Here is a 25,579-nt window from a genome sequence, read left to right as displayed (position 1 = left end):
ACACACACACAAAGGCTTTGTTTTATGCTGATCTCAGAGCAAGCCTCCAGTAGTGGGGTGAAGAGTGTATGTATCCTCCCAGAACACAGGAAAGTGACAGTGAGTCTACTTTGCTCTCTTTTACCTTTTGTACTTGCCTGTGCAGAACAGAGCCACAAAACACACTGCCTTCTATTCACTGACTAGGGGAGCTCTACCAAGTCCCTCACTGTGGGCAGTTAGGCAGCAACCACTGAAATGGAGTGTGTTCTGCTTCTTCAGTGGTTTCTGATAGGCTAGAGAGGTGAGGTCTGAGGAGCTGGTTTCCGATCCCAAGTTGTCCTGCAATGCCCCTCTTTCTCTTAGTGAACAGCAGTAGTTAACAAGAAATACCAAATTTCATGGCCTTTCCTTCTATTTCAACACTTTCACTTTTCTTAACTCTCTTAATTCATTGCAGTCTCATCCTTTGCAAGATGGTAAGGCAAGTATTCTTTAGGGTTTATTTGTAATAAAAAAAAAAAAAAACACAGAAAAAAGCAGTGGCTTGTCTGAAGCGACATGTACATTCGGGCAGGACTAGGTCTAAATCAGCTTTCCTGTCCCTAACAAGTATTATGCTCCAAGACTCCCCATCTTCCACCATACCCCAAGACTGGTTCCTTCCCAACAGAGTGGTCATGGTCCCTTATCTAGCCACTATCTCTCTGACCTTGAAGCACTGGTTTGATGGGGGCCTTGAGCCCTGTACATCGGTCAGCTACAGACAAAAGAAAAGGACTGTGATATTACACAAGTTTTACTTTGAATGCTCAAATGTCACAAGGAAGGAAAAATAGAAGCTTTACCCTGCTGGAAAATTGGAATTTACAAAACTGAGCAATAAGAAACTGAAATTGAACACAAGATTGCAAGGCCATGCACTGTGGGGATGAGTGGCTAGAAGTTAAGACTCATGGGGACAGTGATTTAAAAACCTTATTTCTCTTCAGTGGAATCACAGGAAATCCCATTAGACTTTGAGAATTTGTACGAATTTTGAACTTTGTATAATTTTTGGTTTTTAAGAATTAAGCTGTTTCTGACTTTATTGAAGGACCTTTTGAGAACTAACTGTATGTGAACCTGACATTCTTTTTCTTTAACCAGGTTATTACTGTATTTTCTGCATCTAATTATTACGAAGAAGGTAGCAATCGAGGAGCTTACATCAGAATGAGTTCTGGTACGACCCCTCGATTTTTCCAGTACCAAATAACTAAGGCAACGTGCTTCAGGCCTCTTTACCAAAGGTGTGTATACTCTAAGGAGCTTTCTGAGCTCTGGTAATGGTGACCATGTAGAACCAGTCCAGAGTGCCTAAGAGCAGCCTTGGGATTGAAGAAACTTACCTGTTACTCATTAGTATAAACAAACTGAAATAATTCCAGAAACCAAGTGGTGAATGTGCTCTTATTTGAAACCAAGAGCAGTAGTTCTAAAGCAGTCAGCATCCATGAACAGTCCCTAGTTGAATGTAAAGAAAAGAAGGTCTCTGTACCTACCCAGTCCCATAAGCTCTTGCCTTTTCTGCCCCCAAACACAACCCAGTTGGCTCTGGCCTCTTTGTCCCTTCTCTACCCAGAAGTGTATATGATGGAGTTGAGTGTGTCTCCCTGTGTGATGGCATGCATACCTTACCTTTATTTCCCCCTTTGGCATTATCTTTTTAATATTTTTGTATTCTAAAACAAATATATTTGTTGTTAAGTGTGCTAAAACAAAGTTGTATAAAGAAAATGTTAGTGATCTCTCACAGTACTTCTCAGTAATTTTTTTCCACAGAGGCAGCTGAAATTAATAGCCTGGAGGGGACCCTTCCACCCTCTTCTCCTTGCTCCCACAAAAATATTCAAGCAATTTCTCATTCATTGAACTTAAATGTTGAGCACCTACTATGTGTCAGACACTGTTCTAGGCACAGGTGATATTGAAATAAATAAAATAGGCAAAAGTCTTTTTCATCATCAAAGCATATCCCAGTGGAAGGAGAAAGGCAGTAAACAACATACATATATATATTTTTTTAACAAAGATAGAATCACACTGCACAGTCTATTCTGCAACTGACTCTTTCCCTAAAGATTGTATCGTGAACATCACTCCAAGTTCGTACATGTAGACCTAACTCATTCTTTGTAGTTGATGCATAATATTCTATACTATATATATGCCATAACAATTATGGATAGCTAAATCGTATTCAATTGATGGCCATCCAGATTGGTTTCAGGGTGTTGTACTTAAAAGGAGTACTGTAACAAACATTCCTCTGTGTGTATATGTGTACATACATATATACACATATTCATAAGGTTTTAGTGCTTGTTTTAAACATAAAATTTAAAAATGTGGAATTTATATGTTTGAAATTTTGCTAGGTACTCCAAAAAAGTTGTCACAGTTAACAGTCTGGAAAACAGCATATTAATTTCTCCACATCCTCATTAATCTCCAATTTTATTACCCTTCTTCATTTTTGACAAACTGATGGATAAAAATGGTAAATCTAATTGTTTTAATTAGCATTTTTTATACAGCTGAGTTTATCCATCTTGATTTTGGACATTGTGTTTTCTTTTTCTTGAATTTCCTGTTTATCATATTCCCCCATTTTACATTGGACCATTTGTCATTTTCTGATATATTTTTAGGAATTTTTTGCATTTGAGGGATGGAGGACTTTTACAGGCATGTTGCATATATTTTGTTGATATCTTGATATTGCTTTAGTTCTATGAAATCACATTTTTATGATTTCATTTTAACTTTTGGATTTTCACCTGTGGTAGAAAAATGTCTCCATGTTAATTTTATATTCAGTTCAGTTCATTCAGTCTGTCCGACTCTTTGTAACCCCATGAACCGCAGCACGCCACGCCTCCCTGTTTATCACCAACTCCCGGAGTTCACCCAAACCCATGTCCATCGAGTTGGTGATGCCATCCAGCCATCTCATCCTCTGTCGTCCCCTTCTCCTCCTGCCTTCAATCTTTCCCAGCATCAGGGTCTTTTCCAATGGGTCAGCTCTTCGCATGAGGTGGCCAAAGTATTGGAGTTTCAGCTTCAGCGTCAGTCCTTCCAGTGAACACCCAGGACTGATCTCCTTTACGATGGACTGGTTGGATCTCCTTGCAGTCCAAGGGACTCTCAAGAGTCTTCTCCAACACCACAGTTCAAAAGCATGAATTCTTCAGTGCTTAGCTTTCTTCACAGTCCAACTCTCACATCCATACATGACTACTGGATAAACAATAGCTTTGACTAGACGGACCTTTGTTGGCAAAGTGATATCTCTCCTTTTTAATATGCTCAGTTTGTTATGGCTTTCTTCCAAGGAGTGTCTATTAATTTCATGGCTCCAGTCACCATCTGCAGTGATTTTGGAGCCCGAGAAAATAAAATGTGTCACTGCTTCCATTTCCCCCCCATCTATTTGCCATGAAGTGGTGGGACCGGATGCCATGATCTTAGTTTTCTGAATATTGAGTTTTAAGCCAGCTTTTTTTACTCTCCTCTTTCACCCTCATCAAGAGGCTCTTTAGTTCCTCTTCACTGCCTACCATTAGAGTGGTATCATCTGCATATCTGAGGTTGTTGATACTACTTCTGGCAATCTTGATTACAGCTTGTGCTTCATCCAGCCAAATATTTCGCAGGATATACTCTGCATATAAGTTAAGTAACCAGAGTGACAATATACAACCTTGTCATACTCCTTTCCCAATTTTGAACCAGTCCATTGTTTCATGTCCATTTTAACTGTTGTTTCTTGACCTGCATACAGGTTTTCCAGGAGACAGATAAGGTGGTCTGGTGTTCCCATCTCTTTAAGAGTTTTCCACAGTTTGTGGTGATTCACATAGTCAAAGGCTTTAACATGGTCAGTGAAGCAGAAGTAGATGTTTTTCTGGAATCCCCTTGCCTTCTCTGTGAACCAACAAATGTTGGCAAAATTGATCTCTGGTTCCTCTGCCTCTTCAAAACCCAACTTTGTGCATCTAGAAGTTCTTAGTTCACATACTGCTGAAGCCTAGCTTGAAGGATACTGAGCATAACCTTTCTAGCATGTGAAATGAGTGCCATTGTCCAGTAGTTTGAACATTCTTTGGCATTGCCCTTTTTTGGGTTTGGAATGAAAACCGACCTTTCCCAGCCTTTGGCAGCTGCTGAGTTTTCCAAATTTACTGACATATTGAGTGCAGCACTTTCACAGCATCATCTTTGAGGATTTGAAATAGCTCAGCTGGAATTCTGTCACCTCTACTAGCTTTGTTTGTAGTAGTGATGCTTCCTAAGGCCCACTTGACTTCATACTCCAAGATGTCTGGCTCTAGGTGAGTGACCATACCATCGTGGTTATCCAGGTCATTAAGACCTATTTTGTGTAGTTCTTCTGTGTATTTTTGCCACCTCTTTTTAATCTCTTCTCCTTCCTTAAGTACTTACTGTTTCTGTTCTTTATTGTGTCTGTCTTTAGATGAAATGTTCCCTTGATATCTCTAGTTTTCTTGAAGAGATCTCTAGTCTTCCTCATTCTGTTGTTTCCCTCTATTTCTTTGCATTGTTCACTAAGAAGACCTTATGTCTCCTTGCTATTCTCTGGAACTCTGCATTCAGTTCTTTCCCTTTCTCCCTTGCCTTTCTCTTTTCTTCTATTCTCAGCTATTTTAAAGCCTCCTCAGACAACCACTTTGTCCTCTCACATTTCTTTTTCTTGGGTATGGTTTTGGTCACCACCTCCTGTACAGTGTTACAAACCTCCATTGGTAGTTTTTCAGGCAGTCTTGTCTACCAGATCTAATCATTTAAATCTATTTGTCACCTCCATTGTATAATCATAAGAGATTTGATTTAGGTCATACCTGAATGGCCTAGTGACTTTCCCTACTTTAAGTCTGAATTTTGTAATGAGCTCATGATCTGAGCCACAGTCAGCTCCTGGTCTTGTTTTTGCTGACTATATAGAGCTTCTCCATCTTTGGCTGCAAAGAACATAATCAATCTGATTTCAGTATTGGCCATTTGATGATATCCATGTGTAGAGTCCTCCCAGGTGTTGTTGTAAGAGGGTGTTTCCTGTGAACAGTGTGTTCTCTTGACAAAACTCTGTTAGCCTTTGCCCTGCTTCATTTTGTACTCCAAGGCCAAACTTGCCTGTTACTCTGGGAAATCTCTTGACTTCCTGCCTTTGCATTCCAATCCCCTATGATGAAAAGGACATCTTTTTTGGGTGTTAGTTCTAGAAGGTCTTGTAGGTCTTCATAGAACAGGTCAACTTCAGCATTTTGATATCAGTGGTTGGGGCATAGATTTGGATTACTATGATGCTGAGTGGTTTGCCTTGGAAATGAACTGAGATCATTCTGTTGTTTTTGAGGTTGCACCCAAATACTGCTCTTCAGACTCTTGTTGACTATGAGGACTACTCCATTTCTTCTAAAGGATTCTTGCCCACGATAGTAGATATAATTGTCATCTGAATTAAATTTGCCCATTCCCGTCCATTTTAGTTTTCTGATTCCTAAGATGTCAGTGTTCATTCTTGCCATCTCCTACTTGACCACATTCAGTTTACCTTGATTCATGGACCTTACATTCCAGGTTCCTATGTAATATTGTTCTTTACAGCACTGGACTTTAGTTTCACCACCAGGTACATCCACAACTGAGCATTGTTTCTGCTTTGGCCCAACTGCTTCATTCTTTCTGGAACTATTAGTAATTGCCCTCTGCTTTTCCCCAGTAGCATATTGGACACCTTCTGATGTGGGGGGCTCATCTTCTGGTGTCATGTCTTTTTTCCTTTTCATATTGTTCATGGAATTCTCATGGCAAGAATACTGGAATGGTTTGCCATCCCCTCCTCCAGTGGACCACATTTTGTCAGAACTCTCCACTATGACCTGTCTGCCTTAAGTGGCCCTGCACAGCATGGCTCATAGCTTCATTGAGTTATGCAAGCCCCTTCACCACGAGAAGGCTGTGATCCATCAAGGGGTTATTAGATATATGATTTGTAAATTGTCTCTCCTATTCTATAGGATGTATTTTTATCTTCTTGATGTTATTATTTGCAGCACCGAAGTTTTAAATTTTGATGAAATCAAATATATCTATTTTCTCTTCTTTGCCTGTGATGATGTATCTAAGAAGATATTGCCTAACTCAGAGTCATGAAAATTTATTCTATGTTTTCTTCCAATAATTTAATAAATTATCTTTATAGATTAAGCTCTTACATTTGATTTATATTTGACTCATTTTGAGTTTATTTTTGTGTATGGTATGAGGTAGGGGTCCAACTTTATTCTTTAAAATACGGATATTTAATTGTCCCAGCAACATCAGTTAGAAAGACTATCCCTCCCCTATTTGACTGTCTTGACACAGTTGTCCAAAATCAATTGACCATAAAGGTATGGGTTTATTTCTGGACTTTAAGTTGTATTCCGTTGACCTATATATCTGTCCTAATGTGAGTGACACACTGTCTTGATTAGTAAAGATTTTTTGTAAGTTTGAAATTGGGAAATGTGAGTTGAATTTGGCTCTTCTTTTTTAAGATTGATTTCCATGTGAATTTTAGAATCAGCTTGTCAATTTCTGCAAAAATGCCCAATGGGATTTTGATAAGGATTATCTTGAATCTGTAGATCAATTTGGAGCTATTGCCATTTTCTTGACTGATCGGTCCTTTTATCATTATAAAATATCCCTCTTTATCTCTAGTAATAGCTTTTGTCTTAAAATCTATTTTGTTTACTATAAATTTGGCCACTCTAACTCTCTTGTGGTCGGTGTTTACATGGTATACTTTTTCCTTTCAGACTCTTTGTATCTTTGAAGCTAAAGTGTGTCTCCTATGGACAACATATAGTTGGATCTTGTTTTTTTAATCCAGTCTCACAATCTCTGTTTTTTTTAATTTATTTATCCATTCACTTATGATGTTATTTTTGATACGGTTGGATTTGCTTATGCCATTTTGCTTTTTTGAGAGATATGTGACTGATAACTACTTTGTTCCTCTGTTCTTCCTTTATTGTGAATTTATTTTTGTAAATGGTCTGAGGTAGAAATTTAGCATCCAGACATTGAGTTAATTATGCTAGCCCCCATTTTAAAAAACTGTCCCTTTCTACTGAATTTTAATACCTGCTTCATCATATATATTGTTTCCATATATAGTTAGCTGTATTTATGAAAATTCCATTATATTCTATTCAGGTATGTATCTGTCTTCTCTTGTGTCAATGCCTGCTCTTTAGTTTAAGTAAGTTAAGATAAATTCCAGCATCTTCTATAGCAAGTTCCTCTGTTTTCCTTCTTGTCTTGGACATTCTCATGCACTAATTGTTCATGTGAATCTTTGAAACCAAAAGGAAAACACCAGTGATAATCCTTTTAAAATTTCACAAAACGTGCACACGTACATACAAACACATTCACCACCTAATAATATGTTATGTGTGAGGTTAAGCAACTTATTTAATGTAGAATCTGGTAAATGGCAACACAGTATATTAAAATGAAACAGAACAGAATGACTTACGTAACTTTCACCTAACAATTATTTTCTTAATATAGGGTGAATGCTATTGAAAGTAGTGCCATCAGGATGTTAAAAGAGAGAATGATTTCACGAAAAACTGACCTCATTCGAGCTTTCCAACTTCAAGACCGCAATAAATCAGGTAAAAAAAAATGTGATGCTTACCATTTCTGAACATCCCAGGTTCTATACAGGTTAGTTTTCATTTTCTTTGCTGCCTTAAAAGTTCAGTTTTCTACTTTTACCACTGAAGGATGATAGAGATAAAATATAATCCATTATATGCTTAGAAAAAAGCATATTCTTCCTTTTCAATAAGCGACTTTCAACTTAACAACAACAACCCTGAGTTAGACTTCTATCCTGGTAGTGTGTGAGACTAGACAATCTCGAAAGTCCTCCTGTTAAGAGACAGCTAGATTCTAGAGGATGCAGGATTTTAATGCATTTACCAGCCTCACAGTAATTAAAGTAAATCTCTAGGCTACATTTCTTCTCCCTGGTAGTGGATTTTTGAAGCTGCATGTTGGAGCATGGAGCAGCAAGCAAGCATCATAGGCTCAATTGTCTTGGGGGCAAATGCTAATATTGTTGTAGCAGTCAATCTTGGGGTTAACTGTAGGATAGTAGAAAAAATGAGTAAGCTGAATTTGAGACTTCCAGCATTAAGCCTAGATCCTCAAAGTGACCAGAGTAATCGTAGGTCTGTAGTGCCCTGACTCCTGGCAAGCAAATGCAAATCCATGTTCATGGAAAGTGTCCCTAATTTGCGCCACTAATATATACAGAAAGTGAGATCAATTAATATGAGGTCACAACCAAAGATCCCCAAACAAACAAGGAGAACATGAGTGAGAGTCAGCAGGAACAATAAGCAACAGATTTAGTTTCTCGAGGATATCATATATTGGGATTATCAAATGCAAAGTAAAAATTACTAGGAAAGAAAATGTTTAAAGAAATGAAAGATGGAGTCACAAGTATGCATTTTAAAATGATTTAAAGAACCATTTTTGTTTTATATAGATATAGAAATAACTTGTTAAAAACCATAATGAATGGGTTAAATACAAGATTAGATATTAATAAAAAAATAGAAAGATTAAGAATAAAATGTTTAATATACATCAAATCACGGTCCCAGGAGGAGAGACTGTAAGAGAGAATATATTTTGCATGATAATGGCTGAGAGTTTTCCAGAATTGTTGAAAGAACTCATACTCACAGGTAAAGAGGAACAGTGATTCTCAAATAGGATAAATAAAATCAAATTCACACCTACACACACTTGTGGTGAAACTACACACACCAACAGCAAAAAGAAAATCTTAGAAGCAAGCAGAGGAAACACACATTGCTCAAGAGACAACAGTTAGAGTGACATCAGACTTCTCAAAAGTTGCAACAGAAGCCAGTAGACAGTGGAATCATATGTACAGGCTGTCCCCAATTTATGGTGGTTTGACTTACGAGTTTTTGACTTTAAAATTGTATGAAAGCCATATGCATTGAGGAGAAACATATTTTGAATTTTGACCTTTTCCCAGATGAGCAGAATATAGTATGATGCGCTCTCATGCTGGGTGGTAGCATTGAGCCACAGTTCCCAGCCATCCAGGTGATCACAAGGGTAAACAACTGATAGATTTACAACCATCCCGTACTCATACAGCCATTCCATTTTTCACTTTCAGTACATTATTCAATATATTACATGAGATAGTCAACACTTTACTATAAAATAGGCTTTGTATTAGATGATTTTGCCCAGCTCTAGGCTAATGTAAGTGTTTTGAGCACATATAAGGTAGGCTAGGCTAAGCTATGTTGTTCAGTAGGTTAGGTGTGTTAAATGCATTTTTTACTTATTATATCTGCAACTAATTATAGGTTTATTGGGCTATAACCTCATTTTAAGTCTAGAAAGATCTATACAAAACACTGAAAAAGTGGGAACAACTCTGTTAATATCAGACAAACTAGACTTCAAGGAGATACACATTACTAGAACTATAAAGAGATCCTTTATAATAATACTCAGTTTTCTAATTGAATCCATTTTAAATGTGTGTGTACCTATTTATATAGTCTCCTTAAAAACTATGTAAAACAAAAATGGACTGAACAAGTAGAAGTTGAAAAATCTACTGTCATAGTGGGAGATTTTAACACTCTTCTCTCAGGAACTGAAAGTATAAACAGACAAAAGTTTAACAAACTTTTCGTAAAAGACATATATCGAACACTATCCAACACTGCAGAATATACATTGTTGTCAAGCATAAATAGAACATTTATGTTTGACCATTAAGTGGAACATAAAGCAAATCTCTACAAATTTTGTATTGGAAACATATAGAATAAATTATCTGACATAGTGTAAATTTCAAGATTACAACTACAACTCCAAGATCACTGCAGATGGTGACTGCAGCCATGAAATTAAAAGACACTTACTCCTTGGAAGGAAAGTTACGACCAACCTAGATAGCATATCCAAAAGCAGAGACATTACTTTGCCAACAAAGGTCCGTCTAGTCAAGACAATGGTTTTTCCAGTGATCATGTATGGATGTGAGAGTTGGACTGCGAAGAAAGCTGAGCGCCGAAGAATTGATGCTTTTGAACTGTGGTGTTGGAGAAGACTCCTGAGAGTCCCCTGGACTGCAGAGAGATCCAACCAGTCCATTCTGAAGGAGATCAGCCCTGGGATTTCTTTGGAAGGAATGATGCTAAAGCTGAAACTCCAGTACTTCGGCCACCTCATGTGAAGAGCTGACTCATTGGAAAAGACTCTGATGCTGGGAGGGATTGGGGGCAGGAGGAGAAGGGGACGACAGAGGATGTGATGGCTGGATGGCATCACCGACTCAATGGACGTGAGTCTGAGTGAACTCCAGGAGATGGTGATGGACAGGGAGGCCTGGCGTGCTGCGATTCATGGGCTCACACAGAGTCGGACACGACTGAGCGACTGAACTGAACTGAATTACATAAGGTAGCTAGAAAATCCCCTTGGGCTTGGAAATGAGGAATATGCTTCTAAATAACCTTTGTCCTAAGCAGCTAAGTGTGGTGAATGGTCTTGGTGGGGGTATCAAATGACTACTCTTTTTTTGAAAGCAGTTTGGCAAAATACATCAGAAGCCTTAAAATGTACATACGTTTAGGTCTAGCAATTCTACTTCTAGGAATGATCCTAAGAAAATAATGGAATAATTTCACAGCCATTAAAAGAATGATGTAGGTTTATATTTATTAACATAGATGCATGTCCATGATTGTAAGTAAAGAGTCAGGTTAGAATATCTATGTTTGTTGTGTATGTATGTGTTGCCATATGTAATACACATATATGAAACATATGGTACAATGTATATTTGGCTTTAAGAAATACAAAATATTGTACCTTTATATATGTCCATGTTTATATACATAGAAAAACAGTAGAAATAGTAATGTTTTCTGTTTGTTCAAAATCCTTTCAAATGAGCATATCTTTAATAATCAGAAAGCAAAAGTATATTTTTAAATACTACATGTAATATTAGAGGATGAAAGGATATTACCTAAGAAAATGAGACATGAGCAATATGCTCAAATGTTAAAAGTAATCTTATCTTTTATATCCTTTTGTGTTTTCAAGTCTTCTATTATAATTATACCTTACTTTGTTAATAAGAAAAAGGGAAAAAGATCTAGCATACCCAAATTCTGATCGCTTACCCGTAACAGTAAGGAAAAGATCCATGGAACCCCTAAGGCTTTCTTTAGTTAATCTTCCCTCAGAGCTGTGGGGTCTGGTAGACAGATGATAAAGGGTAGCAGAGGCACCCAGACCTCAAAACCCAGGCTGTCTGCTTGCTCCATTGATGAGGCTGCATTTTTTAAAAATCAACTTATCAACCAATTATATGGGCTTTGTTGTTGTTGTTAGGAAAACTTTCAATGGGCCAGTGGGCTTTTTCAATGGAGAATGTTTTGGGGCTGAACTTACCATGGAGATCACTGAGTTCTCATCTGGTAACCACAGACAAAGATGGAAATATTGACTACATGTCTGGCTTCCAGGATGTCCACATTCAGAAACCTGTGAAAGAGGTAAGTGAAATAGCACCAGTTAAAACCTGGCTGGCACCGAATATCCTCTGGACAACTTATGAGTTCCTTAGTTCTTTGAAAAGTTGGAGTGGAATTGGCTAGTGGATGGGCATGGCAGTCTTAGGAAAAGAGCTAAGGGAGGGGTGTTCCAGGTACATTGTGATCTGTTCAGGAAATTTGTGTGTTGTCAGGACAGCCAAAATGAGAAGAGATGAAAAAGTTTCTGCGAGCAAATCTCTGTCAAATATGTGATTCTTGTCTTAAGTGCTGTTCAGCAGAAGAGCAGATATGAAATCTGTATTTCATGTAATACACTTTTTAAAACACTCAACACACTCCTATTAACTGCCAGTAAGTATAGATACCAAGAAACAAAATCTAGAAATACCAAGGGAACATTTCAGGCATAGATAGGCACAATAAAGGACAGAAACGGTATGGACCTAAAAGAAGCAGAAGTTATTAAGAAAAGGTGGCAAGAATACAAAGAAGAACTATACAAAAAAAGATCTTAATGACCTGGATAACCACAGTGGCATGATTACTCACCCAAAACCAGACATCCTGGAGTGTGAAGTCAAGTGGGCCTTAGGAAGCATCACTATGAACAAAGCTAATGGAGGTGATGGAATTGCAACTGAGCTATTTCAAATCCTAAAAGATGATGCTGTGAAAGTGCTGCACTCAATATGCCAGCAAATTTGGAAAATTCAGCACTGGCCCCAGGACTGGAAAAGGTCAGTTTTCATTCCAATCTCTAAGAAGGGCAATGCCAAATAATGTTCAAACTACTGCATAATTGCATTCATTTCACATGCTAGCAAAGTAATGCTGAAAATCCTTCAAGCTAGGCTTCAATGGTATGTGAACTGAGAACTTCCAGACGTACAAGCTGAATTTAGAAAAGGCAGAAGAACCAGAGATCAAATTGCCAACATCCATTGGATCATAGTGAAAGCTAGAAAATTCCAGAAAAACATCTACTTCTGCTTCATTGAGTATGCTAAAGCCTTTGTTTGGATCACAAGAAACTGTGGAAAATTCTTAAAGAGATGGGAATACCAGACCACCTTACCTGCCTCCTGAGAATCCTGTATGGAGGTCAAGAAGCAACAGTTAGAACTGGACATGGAATAATGGACTGATTCAAAATTGGGAAAGGAATATGTCAAGGCTGTATATTGTCACCTTGCTTATTTAACTTATATGCAGAGTACATCATGAGAAACACTGGGCTGGATGAAGCACAAGCTGGAATCAAGATTGTCAGAACTAGCAATAACCTCAGATATGCAGATGACACCACCCTTATAACAGAAAGCAAAGAGGAATCAAAGAGCCTCTTGATGAAGGTGAAAGAATGAAAAAGCTGGCTTAAAACTCAACATTCAGAAAACTAAGATCATGGCATCCGGCCCCATCACTGCATGACAAATAGATGGGGAAACAATGGAAATAGTGAGACTTTATTTTCTTGGGCTCCAAAATCACTGTGACTGTAGCCATGAAATTAAATGATGCTTGCTCCTTGGACGAAAAGCAATGACAAACATAGACAGCGTATTAAAAAGCAGAGACATCACTTTGCCAACAAAGGTCCGTCTAGTCAGAGCTATGGCTTTTTCAGTAGTCATGTATGGATGTGACAGTTGAACCATAAAGAAGACTGAATGTCAAAAGAATTGATTCCTTCCAACTGTGGTGTTGGATAAGACTCTTGAGAGTCACTTGGACAGCAAGGAGATCAAACCAGTCAATCCTAAAGGAAATCAACCCTGAATATTCACTGGAAGGACTGATGCTGAAGCTCCAATACTTTGGCCACTTGATGTGAAGAGCCAACTTATTAGAAAAGACTCTGATGCTGGGAAAAATTGAAGGCAGGAGGAGAAGGGGATGACAGAGGATGAGATGGTTGAATGGCATCCCTGATTCAATGGACGTGAGTTTGAGCAAAGTCCAGGAGATGGTGAAGAACAGGGAGGCCTGGTGTGCTGTAGTCCATGGGGTTGCAGAGTCGAACACAACTGAGTGACTGAACAACAACAACAAAGTATAGACTTACTGATATGATATCTTATACATTAAGAAATTTAAAATTTAGAATTTCTTATTAAAATGGGAATACCCCAGGGAGAATTGTCAGACCTTTGGTACTCATCAGTAACTAGTTACAATATTGGGCTGAAAGTGAGCTGATGGGAACTAGGACTGGGGTGATTGTTTGTAGGGGAGATGAAAAGTTGATCAGAGAAAAGGAAGTAAACGTGCACATGGGAAGCTAAAATATCCACAGGAAGGAGACTTTTGGCTTCACTTGAGAGACAGTTTACCATGGTGACTAAGCTCATAGGTCTTGGCTTTAGGCCAAGATTTAAATCTCACTTACCAATTATGTGAATCTTCAGAAACTTACTTTACCTGTTTGTCTTCCAGTCTGTAAAATGGGTACAATAATAGTTGTGTTCCTTGGGCCTGTTTTTGAGGACTGAATGAAATAATCCATAGATACTTTGAATGCAGAGCCTGGCACACAGATTTTGCTATCAGTAAATATTGGCTGTTGTTATTTACTCCTTCCAGATTCACTTTGGGCCATCCTCTAAGGAACACAGGCTGAAGACACTACAGAACACAAGAGCATGGTCTTTTATCTGATTTAAGAGGGTTGGATCTCCAAGGAAGGCTTGCCTTCTCAAATTTCTATCTAAATCACATACTCTGAATTGGTGACCATGTTGTGTGTTTGTTACTTTTACTAAAATTGATCTGTTATTAATTCTGTATGTTTTAACATTTAGACAATCTTTATTTTAGGTTCAGTCTACTCTAATTGAAACAGTGTACAGATACCGATCTGACCTGCAAATCATCTTTAATATCATTGACTCTGATCACTCAGGTAAATTTGCTTTGATTGGTTCAGTAGCAGTAGAAAGCAAAAGCTAGTCTGTTTACTTGAAACCAGAATTCTGTTTTCATCTAATGCATTCTTCATCCAAACTTGATTTAACTCAGGGAAGACGGGAGAGCATGGGGATAAACTCATGTTTAATATTACTGTTTTTTTTTAGTTTGGCCACAAACTCTCTATTCAAATCCATGTGGTACAGGCTTATGTATCCATTAGTCAGATAAGACCATTTCCTTTTATAAATCACCAGCACAGATGAAAAAAGAGTTAACTGTCCATTTAAAAACTCATAATTATTCCTGGCAATAAAAATCATTCCTAGAGTTCTGATTCTGTTTTCTGAACTGAGGACTATGAAAACTCTTTCTGCTTAGGTTTGATGCACAATTATTTTCAAGCTTTAAAAAATATCATCAGATAATCCCCAACTGCCGAGAGCATTAAATACCAAAAAATCATTGATCGAAACACCAAAGTAAGTTACTGTCTATAGAAAATGGTGGAGCCATTGTTTACAATCCTCTTATTGAGTCTCGGGGCTAATTCTCCCTTTCCTTTGATGTAGCTCTCTCTACCCTCCTCTGTGCCCCTCACCCTTAGGTTTTAGATCTTGTAATTTCTACATTACATGTATTAGTACCACAGTCTGCAGTCCCCTCCCCCGCCTTTGGTTCACTGTTTACTCATTCCAGCTTTAGAATAATCTCAGGATCACTTGGTAATTTAAACTGACATATTGTTTCTTTCATTTACAATCTTACTTTTCCATTTCCTTCAGTTTCTCAACAGCCAGGCATTTTTTTTGTTGTTTAGTTGATAAGTCATGTCTGACTCTTTTGCTGCCCCATGGACTGTTGCCTGCCAGGGTCCTCTGTCCATGGGATTTCCCATACAAGAATACTGGAGTGAGTTGTCATCTCCTTCTCCAGGGGATCTTCCTGACTCAGGGATCGAACTCATGTGTCCTGCATTGCAGGCAGATTCATTACCACTGGGCCCCCTGGGAAACCCCACCCCTCCCTAGGATGGGTCTTAAAAATGAATATTCACAGCCTTCTCCTATATTCTTTCAGGCTTGATCTCCATGGAAGAATTTCGTAGCATGTGGAAACTTTTCAAAAGTCACTACAGTGTTCATATTGATGATTCCCAGTTTGATGAGCTCGCCGAAAGGATGGACTTAAACAAAGATGGAAGCATTGACTTTAATGAGTTTTTAAAGGCTTTCTATGTAGTGCATAAATTTGACCAGTTGAACAAATCAGACACCAAGCTTGCATAACAAGAATTAGGGCTTTCCCTCCTTGAAATAGTTGGCCCAAATCTCTGACACAGTCCTTACCATGACCCTTGAAATCCATACTCAACAGTAGAGAGAAGTAGACCCCAATTTCTGCCATAAGTAGATGTATAATGTGGGTATTTTAAGTCCCTAGTAAGCTGTTATTGGCAGGACTAGGTTAAATGTCAGCTTATAGAATTTGACTACAGTAGTGGGAGTCCCACACTGTCAGGTAGAAACTGAATTTGAGCCTAGTGTTGGTCTCTTGGATGCCACCTAACCAGGAGACCTGAGCAGTTTGGAAACATATTGAAAAGAACCCACAGAACACCAGAGGAAAGTACAGCATCTGTGAGTGGCTGAGGGATGGGAGGAGGAATACCAAACTATTAATGGAATAAAGTGTTTCCATCTTTAAACTGTAATCTTCTTTGGAGATACCATAAACCAGTGATTTTCTGTTGTGGGAGAACCACACTTGAGGGATGGGGGCCATATCAGAATCTTGGGGGAGGCTGTTGGAGTGTATTGTTTGAAAAAGCATAATTTTTCTTGTCTATTGGAGATAAAAAGTGAATACATCCAGATGGAACCCTCTAATTAATATAATTTGACACCTTCATTGGTAAGATGGGGCTTGGCTGTGCATACATTGTGCAGTTTATTCTGCCATTCTGACTGCATATCAAACATAAGAGATTTCCACTAAAGGTGAGTACATGTTTCATTTTTCTCTAAGTTTGGGAACTTCAGGATCTATCAATGTGCCAGATTAAATATCAATATGCCTGCCTGCTGCACACACCAGAAATAATGGATCATGTGTAACAAATATCTTTTAAAAATGCATTGCTGAGTTGGCAGGTAAGTAAAAGAAACCCCAAAGGCAAGGGGGAAAAAAGAGCATAATTAAATTGCTATTATGGTATTATTACTATGGTTTAAGTGATATTAGCTTTATTCAGCAATATTACATTTGGATGGGATAGACTTTAGAAAAGACTAGCATTTGGATAAAAAGGTCATTGTTGTTGCTTAGTTGCTCAGTCGTGTCCAAGTCTGCGATCCCATGGTCTGTAACCCACCAGGCTCCTCTGTCCATGGTATTTCCCAGGCAAGAATACTGGAGTGGGTTGCCGTTTCCTCTCCCAAAAGGTCACTGTCGCTGCTAAGTCGCTTCCGTCGTGTCCGACTCTCTGCGACCCCATAGACGGCAGCCCACCAGGCTCCCCTGTCCCTGGGATTCTCCAGGCAAGAACACTGGAGTGGGTTGCCATTTCCCTCTCCAATGCATGAAAGTGAAAAGAGAAAGTGAACTCGCTCAGTCATGTCCGACTCCTAGCGACCCCATGGACTGCAGCCTACCAGGCTCCTCCGTCCATGGGATTTTCCAGGCAAGAGTACTGGAGTGGGGTGCCATCGCCTTCTCCAAGGAATGATTCACCAGGAAGATATAATAGTTATAAAATTATGCATCTAAAAACGTACAGTTTTAAAAGTGATAGAGCAAAAACTGACATAACTCCTGGGAGAAATTGATAGAGGGAGATTTTCAATATACATCTGTCAGTAATTGATCACTTACATAAAAAACTTGTGTATAGAAGATTGGACAACCAAATTAATTTACCTGATCATGTATGTGTGTATGTATTCTGCAGTCAGTTTTAGAGAATACATATTATTTTCAAGCTCATATGGAACATTTATAAAAACTGGTCATGTATTAGACCACAAAACATATCTCAAACACTAAGCAATCAATAACAAAGATACTACATTTTTTATCATGATGCGTAATTTTCCTAGGGGAAAAAAGAATTTGCTACAGCTAACTCAAGAGCAATAGGAGAGTCTGAAGAGACACATAACCATTAAAGAATGTGTCAATTTGGCTAGGCTGAACTACAGTTCTCAGAATTCCCTTTCTTGCATGTTTCTGTTTAAGGTGGACCACGGTGGAGATTCTTAAGAGATTTGGAAGGCAAAGAGAAGTGGCAGCCATGGTGTAGCTCCTATGCGCTATTGCTGAACTGCTGATTCACCTTGCTGGTGTGAAGCAGCAGCTAGGCCTGCAATTGCTCTGTGTTCCCCTGGATCCCATGTCAGCTGCTCTTATTCCTGGGACCTCTGTGTGGGTTTAGCTGCAGGATGAGCACCTGGGCCAGGTCTGTGTGTTTAGTGCCATGATGCAATTTCTGGGCCAGGTGTGTGTTTAGCTCCGTGATGAAGTTCCTCAGGCCCAGTGTATTTAGTGCCATGATGGAGGGCCCTGGCTTCTTCAGGATGCCAGGTTCTTGTGCGGTGCCAGCTTGTGTGTGTGGGTTTGAGCCTGCTCCAAATCTGCCCTGCCTGCCTACCCTATGGACATGGAGCTCCAGAATCAGGTATGTTGTCGACAGCCTTACAGAGCCTGCTTAACCAGCTCCCACATTTGTATAAGCCACGTCTACACACACACACCCCTCTTCCCACCTCCCTTACTGGTTTGGCCTTTGTTTGAACTTTGATTGATACAGAATTTGGTACTGAGAGTGGTCCCGGAAAAATAATTTTTGAAAAAAAAAAAAACAAACGAGTACTCTGAATGTGTATAAGGTGACGTGTGCTGAGCTTCTGCTGCATTATCTCACATGGAAATCCACTGCTCATCCCAGAATAGTTGTTTTAAGAAATATCCAATCTCTGGCAGTACCAGATGAGTCTTTTTTTGTTGCTTCCTGAATGTCATTTGGTTATTTATTCTCGGGTTTCTTTCTACAACTTTCATTTTCTCCCTTGGGCTTCTAATCCCTGGGATTAATTGAATGCCTTTGTTGGAACTTTTACCTAAAAAATGTCCTTTGATTTTACTAAACATTATCATTTAATGTCGCAAACTTATGCTTGACAAGAGTTGCGCTTAACTACAATTAAGTTTTACAAAGTATGTATGTGTATATGTTATACAATTAACATAGAGTTGTGAAATATCTCATTTTATATTTCTTATTTACAAATGAAATTGAGCATCTTTTCATTAGTTAGTTGGTTAGTCTGTTTTCTTCTAAGAAAATGCTTGTTCTTATCCTTTGCTTGTGTTTCTAATATCTGTTTATCTTTTTCTTATTGATTTCTAAAACCCTTCATGGTGCTAATCCTCTGTGGGGTTTTTTTTTTTTTTTTTTACATGCTTCATGATTTTATTTTTGAATTTCCTCAGTGTAAACTGTTATATTCACAATATATTAGAATTCATAAAATTATATTTTAATAGAAATTGGAAAAATGTGGTTTGGGTATCTTAGTTTGGTTAATTTAAATGTGTGATTTTAAAGTGGTCATCTTGTTACCAAAAGGTGGGGTCCAGCTGCTCACCTCTCAAAAGCCAATAAACAGGCGGGGTTGGTGGAAAGGGAAGTTTGCTTTATTTCAGGTGCTGGCACCTAGGGTGGGGGGCAGGATATGGGGGTGGACATCTATCCAAAGGCCAGCTCACCACCCCCCCTGCCCCCAACAAGCAGCGAGTAAGAGCTTTGATAGACAGAGGAAGGGTTCATGAAGAAACAGTACAGTCAGCTCTGACAGTCATCTTCAAATTGGTTGATTCAGTTCAGTCGCTCAGTTGTGTCCAACTCTGCGACCCCATGGACTGCAGCATGCCAGGCTTCCCTGTCCATCACCAACTCCCAGAGCCTACTCAAACTCATGCCCATCACATCAGTGATGCCATCCAACCATCTCATCCTCTGTTGTCCCCTTCTCCTCTCACCTTCAATCTTTCCCAGCATCAGGGTCTTTTCAAATGAGTCATTTATTTGCATGAGGTGGCCAAAGTGTTGGAGTTTCACCTTCAGCATCAGTCCTTCCATGAATATTCAGGACTGATTTCCTTTAGTATTGACTGGTTGGATCGCGTTGCAGTCCAAGGGACTCTCAGAGAGAGTCTTCTCCAACACCACAGTTCAAAAGTATCAGTTCTTGGCGCTCAGGTTTCTTTATGGTCCAACTCTTATATCCATACATGACTACTGGAAAAACCATAGCTTTGACTAGACGGACCTTTCTTGGTAAAGTAATGTCTCTGCTTTTTAATATGCTGTCTAGGTTGGTCATAGCTTTTCTTCCAAGGAGCAAGCATCTTTTAATTTCATGGCTGCAGTCACCATCTGCAGTGATTTCAGAGCCCACAAAAATAAAGTCTCTCACCATTTCCCCATGATGTCATGGGACCAGATTCCATGATCTTAGTTTTCTGAATGTTGAATTTTAAGCCAGCTTTTTCACCCTCCTCTTTTTCACTTTGATCAAGAGGCTCTTTAGTTCTTCTTCACTTTCTGCCATAAGGGTGGTGTCATCTGCATATCTGATATTATTGATATCTGCATATCTGTTATTGATATTTCTCCCAGCAATCTTGATTCCAGCTTGTGCTTCATCCAGCCTGGCATTTCACATCATGTACTCTGCATATAAGTTAAATAAGCAGGGTGACAGTGTACAGCCTTGACATTCTCCTTTCTCTATTTGGAACCAGTCTGTTGTTCCATGTCCAGGTCTAACTGTTGCTTCTTGACCTGCATACAGATTTCTCAGGAGGCAGGTCAAGTGGTCTGGTATTCCCATCTCTTTAAGAATTTTCTGCAGTTTGTTGTGATCCACACAGTCAGAGGCTTTGGTGTAGTCAATAAAGCAAAACTAGATGGCAAAAATAGATGCTTTTCTGGAACCCTCTTGCTCTTTTGATGATCCAGAGAATGTTGGCAGTTTGATCTCTCTGGTTCCTCTGCTTTTTCTAAATCCACCTTGAACATCTGGAAGTTCATGGCTCATGTACTGTTGAAGCCTCGGCTTGGAGAATTTTGAGCATTACATTGCTAGTGTGTGAGTTGAGTGCAATTATACAGTAGTTTCAGCATTCTTTGGTATTGCCTTTCTTTGGGATTGGAATGAAAGCTGACCTTTTCCAGTCCTGTGGCCAATGCTGAGTTTTCCAGATTTGCTGCCATATTGAGTGCAGCACTTTCACAGCATCATCTTTTAGGATTTGAAATATCTCAACTGGAATTCCATCACCTCAAATTGGTCATCAATGGTTTAACCAGTGTCATCTTCATTGTTTTAAGTACAGTTGACCTTCATTTCCAGGCTCAGTTTGTTTCCATTTCCTTAAGGCCAGTTCTCAGAATTGTGGCCCCTTATGTCACGGGTACAGTCTGTACATCGTGTAGTTAACGTCTCTACCTGGGGTTTCAGTATCTATAAGACACCTGACAGGATATGGCTCTGAATATTATCTATAAGCCTTAAGAAAGCCTAAAGGTCCTTGACCATGCTTAATGACTACATTATTATTATTTGATCTCCTTTTACTGTTTTCAGAAGAGAGCAGAACATTTCACTGAAATGTTCTCATTTCTCTGATTAAACTTAGTCCTTGGCTAAAGTTTTTCCATAAACAAAAAGCAGGCAGAGGACATGGAGGGCAAGGACCAGAAGGTCCCATTCTGTTTCAATCTGATTGCAAAAATCAACCTTCAGAAGTGTTCTGTGGAGTGAATAACTGTCCCTTAGATGTGCCTGTGACCTCCATGGGTCACATATTTGCGTTCATTTAATTTTGTTATTTTCTTGGCTTCTCTAGTCCTTTGAGTTTGTAATTACCAGTCTAGAGGGGTGGGTGATCTGCAGTTCCTTCAGGGAATCCTCCAGAAGTACTCTTTATCTGACTCAAGCTTTTGATAAACATTTGGTGCAGTGACATCAAAATAATATGCTCTGAGAAATGTCTTGAATACACTTTATACATTGCTGATTGAGTGGTACTAATCCTGTGTTCTAGATTTGGGAAGCAGATAACTTATTCCAGTCTGTGACTTGATTTTTCACTTTCTGATATATTGATATCTCTTCAAGCAAAAGTTTTCCTTTATTTTGTAGAATATTCCACCAGTTTTAATTTTTAAATAGAATTATCACACTGTAACCATGAAATAAACACAATAAATGGTACAAAGGCAAAAGTAGTATAAGTAGAATAACAAAAAATATTTTACTAAAAAGTAAGATTTACAAAAGTTTTCAGAAAAGCCATCCAAAATGGTTACAAGCTTTTTCTTGAAGAGGATTCTACACTTGACAGCAGAGTGAGGGCTGTGATGTTTGTTTAATGTACCCATTTTGATTCAAACAATCAAGTTTGTCCATCTACATCATCTGAATAAAGTTAGATTTGGATAGAGAGCATATATCTAAAGAACTGGCTAGCTGCTTTAACCAGTGCAATTAGATCACCATAAAAGGGGGGAAAGGAGCCTATAAAATTAAAATACCTCCCTGCACAAAAAATGATAAAAACACCCACACCCCTGCAGCTAACCCTGATAACTTCCTTCATTTCCGGTGCTTTATACTTAAACCATGATGGAGGAAATACATAAAAGCAGAGCGGGGCCCTTTTAAAAGTTTGTCAACAGTTTTGATACTTCTAGCCTCTGCTGATGTTTCACAACAGTGAATCAGGACAAGATATCGATTTGCTAATGTGCATTTAATCACCAAAGAACTGAAGCTTTCTAGGCTTTTATTCTGCAATGTTTGTAAGACTGTGTTTATTAAATGCAAACATAAAGGAGAAAGTCTTGGCAGAACAGAAGTGATGCACACTTGGTGATTGGGTCAATGTAAATATTATTCATGGCATATATAGTCCATGCTCTCCAGCTGTATCTGTGGCTTGGGCTTCATTGGTCTTGCACTGCTCTACTACGTCATTTGCTAATGAATCATCTGGATTGGGAGCATTTAACAAAGCCTGGATAGATGGCAGAACTGTTCAGATCTTCAGTACTAGGGACCACTTATTCAAAATATCTAAACCTACTCTTCCCAACTTGTCTACATTAGGATGATAAATTTTGGCCATGAAACGTACTTTAGGAAGAAATAGTTCAAGTTGAAAACTCCTTCCCTCAGAAGCAGAATCCTGAGGGCTGGCAACAAGCATGTGAAAATATTGGGCATTACTCTCATCTAGTTCTGCTTTAATGCCAGAAACTGGTTCTGCCAGCAGACTCTGGGTTTTCTTGATAACCCTGCGGGGCAGCCTAGCCATCTTGTCAGATCCTGAGTTTGGCCTCTGGTCTTGAAGCAGAAGTTTTAAGTTTCAATTTATTTTATTTTAATTTATCCAGTTTGTCAGTCTTTTCCTTTATAATGTGTGCTTTTTGCATCTTGTCAAAAAACAAAAATATCCTTTCCAACTCTGGAAATATAAAGATACAGCAGACCCACAGTGGACCCTTATTATTTGCAGATTCTGCATTTGCGAATTCACTACTCTCTAAAAACTTGTGTGTAACCCAAAAGTAATGTTTATGGTGGTCATATGCAAAGGAACAGTTATTTGGGGTTGTACATGTTCCCAGCTGTGGTGGGACAAGGTGATGATCTGCCTTCTGTGTCTCTCTCATACTATAAACAGGTCACCTCTCTGAGGTATATTTAGTGCTGATTTTTTATAAATTTGTGTGCTTTTTTTTGTTAGTTATCTTGCTATTTAAAATAGCCCCAAATATATGCTGAAGTGCTATCTAAAGTTTTCCTGAGTGCAAGAAGGTTGTGAGATGCCTTAAGAAGAAAATACATGTATTAGATAAGGTTTGCTCAGGCCTGAGTTACATTGCTGCCATGAGTTCAGTGTTAAGGAATCAACTAAATATATTACATGAGGTGTCCTTAAACAGAAGCACACTCAAAACAAGGTGACATTATTGATTGACAGAAATGTGTGACCATAGGCTCGCAAGGACCAAACTCTGTATTTCCTGGAGGAGTAAACTTCAGTATTCACTAATTCATTATATAGTGATTATGTAACTAGGCAAATAAGATCAACTGTATTCTCTAGAAGTTCCTTATATTCTCAAAAAGTTCCTAATTTCATAGAGTTTAGTTCTATTCTTAGGATTTGATTGCTTCCTTTTTGGTTTTCAGTCATTTTATGTGTATTTCCTTTATAAGCACTTTCTGTTTCTCTCCCGCTGTATTTGCAGTTAGTGGGGTAGAATTGTTTGTTTCTTGTACGTGTAGACTAGGACAGGTTGGATTGTTCACTCAGGGGCTTTGGCATTTTTTTATTGTGAACTCATCATTAGCAGGGCTTATATATATATATATACACACACACACACACACATATATATTTCCCACCCCCACCCCTGCTGGGAAAATCTCATGGTATTTGGGATGTAGAAGTATCTCTTCAGAGTGTTTTTTTGACTTCTGCTTTGTGTCCCAGGAGTATCACTGCTTGAGGAATAATCCTACTGTGGCTTTTTCGTCTGGAGTTTCTGAACTATGTCGGTAGAGTAAAAGCAACGTGAAATGTTGTCCTGTGGTTTTGAATTCTCAGAGAGCTTTTCTTCCCCCCCCCCCCCCGCCCCCCCCCGCCCCAAAGCCCTGTGCCCTGTGGTCTCTCTTGTTTTTAAATCCTTACATAAATAGAATAGTCTTTTGAGGGTCTTGACTTTATAGAAAGTTCTCATTTCCAATTCTAACCTCCCAAAACTTCATTTGCTGCCCCTCTGTGGGAATTAACACCAAAACCCTGGATGCTAGAGACAAATACCCCCTATTTAAGCACTCACCCCTGTGCTTTTTCACTTCCATCTTTGTTTTTGGCACCTGGGGATTTGCTTTTATGTTTTGTGAGCTTAGCTGTACATTTCAATGTAATTGTTATATTTTACTCAGTACTTCTAGGTAAATAAAAAGAATCTTCAGACTGTCCACCATAATGCTGGAAGGTAGTAATTAGACATTTTGTATCCATTGCTATTTGTTAATTATCTTGAGACTTCATATTTTTACCTGGACAGTGTTCATAATAAGCCATGGTGCTTGAATTATGCAATATGTGTCATTTACTGGGTCTCAGTTTTTAAACTCTGGTAGAAGGCAGTGGCACCCCACTCCAGTACTCTTGTCTGGAAAATCCCGTGAATGGAGGAGCCTCGTAGGCTGCAGTCCATGGGGTCATGCAGAGTTGGACGTGACTGAGTGACTTCACTTTCTCTTTTCCCTTTCATGCATTGGAGAAGGAAATGGCAACCCACTCCAGTGTTCTTGCCTGGAGAATCCCAGGGACAGGGGAGCCTGGTGGGCTGCCGTCTGTGGGGTCACAGAGAGTCGGACACGACTGAAGCAACTTAGCAGCAGCAGCAGAACTATTTCTAAATAAATAATTTTCTTCTTTACTGTTTTTTTAAAACATAAATGGGATCATATTATACACTTTTTTAAAAACACGAGCGCATTTTTTTTGTCCTTCCACCTTTCCTTCTCTAACGTAAGCAAGGGCCTAACCTCCCTTCTCTGTCACTCAGGGAAGCCATGTTAATCTACTATATGGTCTTCCATATTTTTATTTATCCCATATAGACCTATATAGGGGGCTTGCCAGGTGATGGTGGTGAAGAATCCTCCTGCTGATGCAGGAGACATGGGTTCGATCCCTGGGTCAGGAAGATCCTCTGGAAAAGAAAATAGAAACCTAATCTAGTATTCTTGCTGGGAAATCCCATGCACAGAGAAGCCTGGCAGGCTACAGTCCATGGGGTCTCAAAGAGTTGTATATGACTGGGAATACACACACACAGACCTATATAGAGCTATATATGTCATCAGATAAACATATATTTATGTATACAGTAATGGTGTTGGAGAAGA

At 38.9% G+C, this 25,579-nt stretch overlaps 1 protein-coding gene across 1 annotated transcript in view; it reads left to right on the top strand.

Annotated features, from left to right (window-relative positions):
* Nucleotides 1-16,252, top strand: part of PPEF1 (protein phosphatase with EF-hand domain 1) — a 149,062-nt gene extending 132,810 nt beyond the window's left edge. The window contains exons 18-22 of the mRNA XM_052663184.1: nucleotides 1,129-1,271; nucleotides 7,609-7,715; nucleotides 11,512-11,675; nucleotides 14,493-14,577; nucleotides 15,663-16,252. Coding sequence (XP_052519144.1) covers nucleotides 1,129-1,271; nucleotides 7,609-7,715; nucleotides 11,512-11,675; nucleotides 14,493-14,577; nucleotides 15,663-15,871 — 708 coding nt within the window. The 3' untranslated portion in view covers nucleotides 15,872-16,252. The remainder of the gene's footprint in view (nucleotides 1-1,128; nucleotides 1,272-7,608; nucleotides 7,716-11,511; nucleotides 11,676-14,492; nucleotides 14,578-15,662) is intronic.
* Nucleotides 16,253-25,579: the final 9,327 nt, after the last annotated feature.

The sequence above is a fragment of the Budorcas taxicolor genome, chromosome X (genome assembly GCF_023091745.1).
Source record: "Budorcas taxicolor isolate Tak-1 chromosome X, Takin1.1, whole genome shotgun sequence".
In the NCBI taxonomy this organism is placed as follows: domain Eukaryota; kingdom Metazoa; phylum Chordata; class Mammalia; order Artiodactyla; family Bovidae; genus Budorcas; species Budorcas taxicolor.
The sequence above is the reverse complement of the archived record's forward strand: the minus strand, read 5'-3'. Positions and strand labels throughout refer to the sequence as shown.